The 9527-nt window shown below is 39.6% G+C and overlaps 1 protein-coding gene across 9 annotated transcripts in view; it reads left to right on the top strand.

The window, feature by feature from the left end:
- ablim3 (actin binding LIM protein family, member 3) overlaps positions 1 to 9527 on the top strand; it is a 44439-nt gene that overhangs the window by 2821 nt on the left and 32091 nt on the right. For all 9 annotated transcript variants that reach the window (XM_020593741.1, XM_020593750.1, XM_020593760.1 and 6 more), the window contains exon 2: positions 7131 to 7265. In XM_020593741.1, the coding sequence (XP_020449397.1) occupies positions 7131 to 7265 (135 nt within the window). The remainder of the gene's footprint in view (positions 1 to 7130; positions 7266 to 9527) is intronic.

Consider the following 9527-nt stretch of genomic DNA (forward strand, 5'->3'; position numbering starts at 1 on the left):
GCCAAAAACAAGAAAACAAATAAATAAAGACAACTTAATCCCTGAGCAAATAATGGATATTTGCTGCACTGGTTCCATGGCAGATGTGTTTTTCCTGTTTTATGAGAGAAATCCACAGGATCTGCAGTAGGGTGGGGGGTGTGACGCCTGCTCTTCAGCCTCATCTGGTGAACAACCCAAACCAGGACCAAATACCATTTTTCACTCTTGCTGCCAGATGCCTTAGTTCATTAACACAGAGAACAAAGCTGATACACAGATGCGAACACAGATGCTGGGATACACAGATGAATATTCATGTACAATAATGTACAGAACAGGTATGTATTTACAAGCTGCAATAAAAACAGGCACATGTTTTCTTGTTCAATTGCAGCTACAATTATTATGGATACTAAACTGGAAATCAGTTTGATTTTTTGTACAAGTGTTTAAAGCCCTTGAGGAAAGGAAATCTTTGGAGTCTGCATGGGAATAACATTCTGTTGCTCCTTTGTAAGCATTTTTTGAATGAACAGAACAAACAATTTTGCTCAGCTCAAAGCAGAACCACTATGGCTGTATTTTATAGCATGTTGATGGTGCTGTCTGTGTGACCTTGGCTTCTGGTAGGCTTGAGTGATCATGCAGGATGTCAGAAGCAGTCTGACCCTTCTGTTCCTCTGTGGAGTCATAGTAAGTTTGTGATGCCACAGCTGCTGATGAATGTTTCAGGCCAAGGTTCCTGACAAAGATGGAGCGAGATACAGAGAAGGGATGGGGGAAACCACAGGAAAGACTCACAGGCCACATTAGGTTATGGACAGGAATGACACATTGCTTTGCTTCCTTATGCTTCCAGTGAGCTGATACTAAAGAGTAACTTCACCTAAAATGCAAAGAATTTGCCTCCCATCAGATGTGGATGTAGCATCAGTGATGTCATCCATGAGTCGCAGAGGGGACATTGTGAAGATTTGTGATTATCTCCCTCATTTACTGGAGCCAGTAAATGTTAAGTGTTGTCTCTGCAGGAGGCCTTGTTTCAGACATGCTTTTTCAGCTGCCAGTTGTATGCACATCTGTCAGATTAGATATGTTATTCAGTCCAATGGTGTACACAGGCTGCATAACTCGTACTTTACACACACAGCCATACAAAAGTGCCTGAACGCATCTTGTGTAGAAATAGATGGGTAAAAATAGGTAGGTTGTGTAACTTTGTGAGACCTTTGACAGTGGGGTGGACCATGGGTCAATTGGGTAATTATGCAAATCTTAATGAGATAGTGCATTTTAATCTTGCCAACAAGCCACACTCAAGACTTAAACATTCAGACTTGTGGTAGAAAGACAAATATATTTTTTAGAGAAGGATTCCATTCACTTCAACACAGTCAGAGACTCCTTGAAGCCAGAATCTCATTGTCATTAGTCGTATTTCATATTGAGCCTCTTTTGCTGTAATTTGAGTTTTTAGCATTAATGGTTGTTGCTTAACACTGTCTCCTAGAAATTACATATATTTACAACTATTAACCAATACTAACAATTTGCAACAGCAAATACATTTTGAAAGACATGTTATTGCACCACATTACAATTTCTGTTAAAGTAATGAGGAAATGTTCTTAATTTATGTATTCAGCAAAAGGCAAATATTTTAATACTGAGTGTATCAGTAAAACGTTTACAAAACATGTATTTGTGTTCCACCAAAATATCCAGTCTTGCAATGGGATACCTACTTGTAGAGACTCCAGCATCAGTAACTGATTTATGGGTATGTTTTATGCTCTCACAACACTTAGTTAAGGTTAGGGAAAGGTTTATGTTAGGTTTAGTAAAGAAAAAGTCCACTGTGACTTCAGACACAACTTAATATTTATCCAAAACCACAATCTACTATAACACAAAGTGCCAAATTTAAAAAAAAAATTGCCTCTTGACCATAACCCAGCCAGTGATTACACTGCCACCATATCGTAACTGAGAGAAGAGATTATTAGTAGAGGATTGTAATTTTGAGCAGACAGGGTTGAGCACAAATGTTTGACATCATTAGAAAACTTTAGACTTATTTTTAGAACAAGCTTGAAATCAAACAACTCTACAGCAGTAACTCTGAATGGTTTTCTACTCAGGTATGGATTCCAGCTTTCTATTCACATATGCATGCTAGCTAGCAGTCTTGGCTGAGATGTGCAGAGCTTGTTTGTCCATACAGAACTGCCGCTAAACTGACTAGAACATTGTGTTTTTACATCAATTTCTGTGCCATCATCACAAACCATCCTTAGCATAAGTCACATCTTTGCAATAATCGTGCTAATAAGCAGCCTCTTCAGGCCTAATTACAACGCTTTGGATTGCGGTCATTAGCTTGTGAAAATTTATGCTATTACCAAACAAGTGGCCTAAATACTCTGACTGAGTTGAGTTAGAGTTGTTTCAAACCAGGCTCAGGTGTGTGGTCTGTGGTCGGTACAAGCTAATGTACAGTTGTCCCTGCATCCAAAATTTACAATGAAATAATGATAAGCATGGCCTGATAAGCATGGTGCTATTAGAAAAACTACACATTTTTATAAGTAATCTTTGGTTGTAAAATACATTTTTTTTCCTTTCGAACTTCATTAAGTCCAGATGGTATTTGTAGTGCTTTGCTCTGAATCTTTGCCCTACTCTTCACTCCTTTCACTCATCATCGCTGATCTCCCAGCATTCCTTGTGACAGAACTCCCAGCATTTTCTTCCCCTGGGACTCTCAGGTCAGCGGCAGAAATAGCAGCAGCCTTTCAGTCCCTGGGGATACTGTCAGACTCTCTGACCCTGGCCCTGTTCTTATCACCAACCTACTGCAGGCAGTATTCTCCTGGGGCTCTCACCACTGATTTGAAATCAGTGGATTACACCTGTATTCTGGTGGCTGTCATTAGAAGAAAGACTCATCATCTCAGTATGGGAGAGGACAGAGGGTTACTTGAGAGGGCTTGATTGTGCTCAGTGAGAATGAATGCACAGAATGCAATTAGACAGTTACATAATGGGTTTCCTGGGCTGACCCGGAGTTTGCATGTTCTCCCAGTGCCTGCGTGCGTTCTCTCCGGGTAGTCCGGCTTCCTCCCACAGTCCAAAGACATGCATCTTAAGTTGACTGGCGACTCTAAATTGCCCGTCGGAGTGAGTGTGGGTGTGTGTGGTTGTTTTTCTACATGTCAGCTCTGTGACAGACTGGTGACCTGTCCAGGGTGTACCCTGCCTCTCGCCCAATATCAGCTGGGACTGGCTCCAGCTCCCCCACGACCCTGTTCAGGAGTAAGTGGTATAGATAATGGATGGATGGATGGAATGATTTAGTTCCTGGGTTGAATTTGTACCTGAATTCTCTGCAGAATTGTGAGAGAGATATAAAATCCTGTTCCTAGCAAACTGACATGTCAAGTGAACATTTATGATCTTTGATTAATGCAGCAGTGTGACATCAAGTGTCCGACTCTTAAGTTCCACCCATTTTTTAAACACCCCGCTTTCATCTAGATCAAATGCTGAACCCTAATTACATATATCAGAGGACTAGGTTTATTATAGGTTTTATAACAGCATTAATGGATTTTATTAGGGTTTCCCATGGGGCAATAGAACTGGCCATCAACCCCCAGACATAGGGTTACTACGTCAAAGGGATTTTATTACGTTAGGTATGACCAGCAGCACACTAACAAAGGTTGTTTTCACTTTAAATATTTGTATAGGTGTAACAATTGTTTCTCTCTCTAAATATTAAGCAATTTGCAGATTTTAAGCATTAGTGTCAGGTTTTAGTTTGAAGAAACATTACCACTAATAGTCTTGATAGATGTAGGGCTTAAAACTGAATTAAATCTCTTTTCAGGACTGTTGCAATCAAATAAATAATTCTCTTAAGCATGGGAAAGGTAGTTGTTTCATGCCAACATAGTTTAAGGAAGTTCAGTCTGATAGTTTTGAGAGATGTATGAATTAAAACCAAATTAAATTTAAAATTAAAATAAATAGGGCCATTCTCTTAACTTAGAAGAAGCTAATGTTTCTCCCCCACATATAAGGAAGGTTAACACACAGCTTTAGTAGATGGCAGTTACGAGAGTTACCAGAGACATCCTCGTGGGTTTAGTGGTGGCGGGCAGGTAAAGCTGCCGCCAAGAGAGTATGAGTAACTGGCAGCATCTGTGTATTTTTCTCTACAGGCCACAGTCCACCGCTTGCTCTTTGACAGGAGTGGGATTTTACATCTCTCTGGTGTGGCTTTTTTTGCATTCACATTCAACAAGTACAAATAATCATCTTATTATCACATACTTGAAAAATAGCAAGCATCCTAGATATTTACCTTACCTCTGCCTTGAATACTGCATCCATGTATAATTTAGTAGGTGCTGATAATCTTCATTCAGCACCTTGCTCAGGTTTGATATATGCTCTTCCTTTTATATAACTTTGCCCTGGCTTGCCTGTAAGAGCAGAGGATGTTATGCTGTGCCAGAGGTTTGTTTTGGCCTACTTTCCCTAGGTCAGCATTGTAAATGAATGTCATGTGTTTCCAGTAGGTGTTGGCACTGGCCTGCATCTACTGCTGTTAGTTCCCATTATCTATTGTTCACACCTGTACAGCTAATTTTCTAATGTTTTGTTTTATGAGAAAAAATACTGCCTGACATTGCCTGTCTCACACAGACACACAATATAAAAACACATTTTCAAGGGAGTGTCATTTGAAGCAGTGGCAGAGCACTTATCCGGCAGGGTAGTGGGTCCCAGTGCAGTGGTGCTGCCAGCATTGTGGCAATGAAACAATGAAGTAACAGAGACTTGAATGTGGGAGATTGGGTGTGGGAATTAATCATGCCTGCATATTTCCAGCGCCCACAGTTCTGCCATGTACATGAAGGTCAACAACTACAGTCATGTAGAGGCTTTCTTTTGCACCCTCACATTCAGTACACATAGCTTATGCATATACTGTCATCAAACTAAGCAGGAAAAGGATGCTCAGGCTATGAGGCGTGCGAGGCTGTTAGGCTTTTAAGTGCTGCGAGTCCTTTGGGATTCATCCAGTGAAATGGAATCAGTAGCTCTGTCACGCCAGCCTATACACTGGTGCTGCTCTGACTGAAGCAGCAAAGTCCTTCAGTCAGCTATTCAGGTTGACAGTGAGGCCATCTGGTTACCCTCCCATTATACCCTTTCCACCAAGTGCAGGACCATTCAGATTCTCCTTAAGGAAGATTGAGTCAAATAAGAGACTGAACCCAGCTGTTCTGGCACAGACTTAGTACTGTGAGGATGGCTGTCTGCGTGTGCATGCAAGAGAATCTGTTTATAGCCTAGAGAGTCTCTAATAGTCCATAAAATCTTAGATAAATTCATTTTCCTCCCTTATATAAGACTGAATTAACCTATTCGTTTGACCTCTGTACTTCAGATGGAATTTTTTTCCATTACTTTTAAAGCTGTATGTGAGAACTTGCTTCAAGACAATGTGAAATTGCTGTTGGGCTTGCAGGAGCTAATGCATAATGAGGTAAGAGGAATCCAGCCATGATGCAGCAGTGTGTGTGTGTGTGAGCCTGTATGAGTATGTGAAAAATAGAGTGCGCGGGAGAGAAAACCTGAAGCCTGCCCAGCTTACAGTATATAGGTGTCAGACCTCACAGCTTGAGAACACATGTTGACAGACCTATATACCGACTTTACTGTGTGAACTGCACACAGTACAGTCTAATCATCTCTGGTGATAGATTGCTACTGGAGAAACATTTGAATATGAAAAGAAGTTTTGTTAAACTTAATCCTAAAATTCATTATGATTTTTCATTGATACAATGTTAGTCTGTCTATTAAAGTGGAAAGCGTGTTTGCTATGATTGAGATGCACCATTCTGTTCCACACAGAAATGTTAATTAGGTTTGTCTGGGTAGCATCAATGTGATCGACAATGCCAATATCTACTGTAACTTCATTAGCAAAGAGTAGGCTTTACACTGTATGTTTCAGGTTATGTGGTTATATATGCTTTATATCTTTTTTGTATACCAGCCACTATGAGTAAAACTGTGATTGAGAAACTTGCATAAACCACAATTGTCCAATCATAGCTTATAACTGTGACAGACTTGTCAAGCAGCGTGTTTGCCTGCTCTGGCAGAAGTTGCAATTGCTAGCATGCCCAGCTAACTAGCCTACAGTAGTAACCCAGTCCCACTGTCCAAAGCCAGGTGTGTTTCTCCAGTGTTAGAAAGAAGTTTATGATAAACACAACATTAAGTCTGTGTAGTATTTCCCCACTGTGTAGGAGGCTACAGTAGCATTAGGGATTCTGATCTGTGTTGGATTTGGGATCGTTTACCCTCCAGCAAAAATGGCAAAACTTATGATTTGAGATACAATTAAGTTGACCACACACACTGGTTAGTCCTCATTCTGAAAGCCCTTTCTCATTTAATGTTAAAAGTGAAACATACTGTTTAGAAATACAAATAATGAAGTATCTATCTTTGTCTTGATATGGAACAGTCTATAACACTTGGATTAAGTAACTCTACTCTGCAATACAAGAACAGTTTGTTTCCATGTCTTCTATATGTATTCTAAACTGGTCAGGGGCAAGCACCTTTAGCCTCAGTCTCAGTCAGCCTCATGATATGTAGTCCTCAAATGTATATTTAAGACCCCTTTACATGGTTCTTGTTTTAAAATAAATAAGATGAGCATGAAACATTTCAGTTGAAAGTGACATTTACAACAAACACATGATAATTTTAGTTAATTAGCTAGCTGGTTATGGTGGATAAAATCCAACTGCAGCAGTTGTCATTTCTGCTGACAAAATCAATGGTTGTCACGGAGCCAAAATAAGAAGCATGTTTTTCTTCCACTGTCTGAAAACAGGGATCTACCGTTTTAAAAATAACTATGAATTTTGAGTGGTAAATCATCCACTGTTGTAAACTGCAGATGCAGTGTGTGAAAATGGAAAGGGTGTCTGGTGGAGTAGCTATAGCAACTGAGCAAACAGTTAATTAATCTTGCATAACAATGTTTGAAATATGTGGTTTAGTAGAACTGGAGAAATGGAGTATTAAATGCGTATCTTTTTTGTCTTCATCAGCTTTTCACCAAGGCTCGACGGGCAGTGGACAAAGCACCGGACCGATCCGGTGCCAGAGATGTCAGGAAGTATGCAAGGGGGAGGTGGTACGAGTACAAGAGACCCACTTTCACGTCAAGTGTTTCACTTGCACTGGTAAGACATGGGAACCTGATCCATAATGACACAACACAGCAAGTGTTGGAGTAGACAAACAGCTGTAGTGATCATATGAGCAGGTGCTGTGTTTTCAAGTCCCCCAGGCCTGTGTGGTCCTGGTCATAAATGTTAGATTTATACTGTACAAGATGGTAGACTAGAAATAAGACATTCAGTTTGGTCACATCCTTACCCTCCACACACACACGCACACACACTGTGTTTTTATTCCTTGTGGGGACTTTACATTGACTTACATTCATTTTCTATAGACTTATCCTAACCTTAACCATAACCACTACGTCCCTAACCCTAACCCTGATCCTGTCCTTAACATAACCCTGACCCTAACCTTAAACCATGTTGCCACCCAAAAATTCAGTGCTTTCCTTGTGGGGACCAGAGGCTGGTCCCCACAAGGATAACTGAGTCCCCACAATGTGAGTGTGTTAACAGGTTTCAGTCCCCATAATGTGAGTAAAACAAAGGCACACACACACACACACTGACAAGTCTACCCTGTATTCCCGTACTTATCCATGTCCTACTGTTCATGCTGACTTCCACTATTAGCCCACAGAGGGGATTGGAACTGATCAGAGGTGTCTTGCAGGGGACTTAGCCTCCTGCTAAGGTAGCTTGTTATTGCGCTGCCAACTTGGAGGAGATTTTCCCTCAAATGAACACTGGTCTAATGAGACTGTGTTAAATAGCTTTGCAGTGCTTCAGATGAGCACCGGTGACCTACACTGACATAATCACACATCCTCCTAGGGCAGAAAGATTGTGGGATGTATTTTTCTTCTGTAATCTTTATAATGTTGTAAAAGGAATTTACTTATCAGAGTGTTCTCTATATATGGAATTACTAATGCTAATGGGATTTTTATGTTTAAAGTGAGAGTTTGACATTGTGGGAAAAAGTCAAACACTTGCTTTAAGAATATGGGTTGAATCAAGGTAGTTTAATGGAAATGTCTATAGAATTCTGCTGCCTTTTTTACTGCCCAAGATGCTACAGGTAAAAAAAAACAACAATACATTTTAGCTTGGTTTTTGCTATCTTATAATTGCTATTTTAAATACATGTAGATAAAATGGTTTCCTAGAGTTTTACCCTGTAAGCAATTGGGATGAATGACAATAAAATTTAGTGAGCTGATGATCTGATGAATAGGATGCTGTTTGTACTTTGGCTCAGCAAGATTAAAGGAAAATCTGCAGGGTCCTTGTCGAACACATACTGTAGCTGACATGTAAAATTGTAGACATTTGCAGAGTTAAGTGCAGGTCTAAAAGGGGCTTATGACAGTATCCGTGCGTGTGCAAACTAGAAATCAAAGAACCGAGGGATGTTATTTGTCATGCTGCTGTACAGCCTGGAGCAAGTGTGCTCAGTATTATGTTAATTGTGCCATTTCTAAAGCAAAAAACAGTCAGTCACAGATTACTTTTCAGTCATTTGCAGATAACTTTGAAAAAAAGTAACCAGATAGATTAATAAGAACTGTGTACTCAACAGTTTTCTAATCACACTCATTTTTGTATAATTAGGAGCTAGGAACATAATTTCAGATAAGTCTTTGCTCCATTTTGTTCACCAGCTTCATCTTTTATCATGGGCCCAGCTGAATTATGTCACATTTGCTTGAGATGTATTGTATGATTTGAGACTGCACATTTATGCACAAGTTAAACAGACAGTGAGAAATGCACCAGCATATGCCTGGATCATTTTTATATCTTAATAAAAATAGGCCAGAGCTGGCAGTTTTTTCTATAAATATCATAGTTATACTAATTTAGTTACTGTATGAAAATGTCAACAAACAAGCAAAAACACACTTGATTTAGTATCATAAGGCGTGAAACTTTGACCTTGCATCAAATGTCAAAATAATGTTAATGCTTTTAGAATTATTTGAACAATTTCAGTTCAGGACAAATGAGGAAAAAAGGACAGAATTTCTTATGAGTTGCAAATGTGAACAAATCTGTTTTTTACAGATTAAATCTGTCAAATCATTTTACACTGTGTTACTTATGTGTCTACACATATATTGTTCAAATGCTTTTCATGGACACTGCTTAAAATGACTTCCTGGGCAGTGTTTCCAAACTGGGTTTTTATAATAACACATGATAAATCTTGTCTTCAGCAGCTGTTGTCAAGGAGTAGAAGCTGAGCAAGTTATGAGCCACACTACACTGCTGCTCAGTACAGAGTTGTTCTACAATAGATAAACTCACTGACAGTTA

This window comes from Monopterus albus, unplaced genomic scaffold (assembly GCF_001952655.1).
Source record: "Monopterus albus unplaced genomic scaffold, M_albus_1.0 scaffold2.1, whole genome shotgun sequence".
Lineage (NCBI taxonomy): Eukaryota > Metazoa > Chordata > Actinopteri > Synbranchiformes > Synbranchidae > Monopterus > Monopterus albus.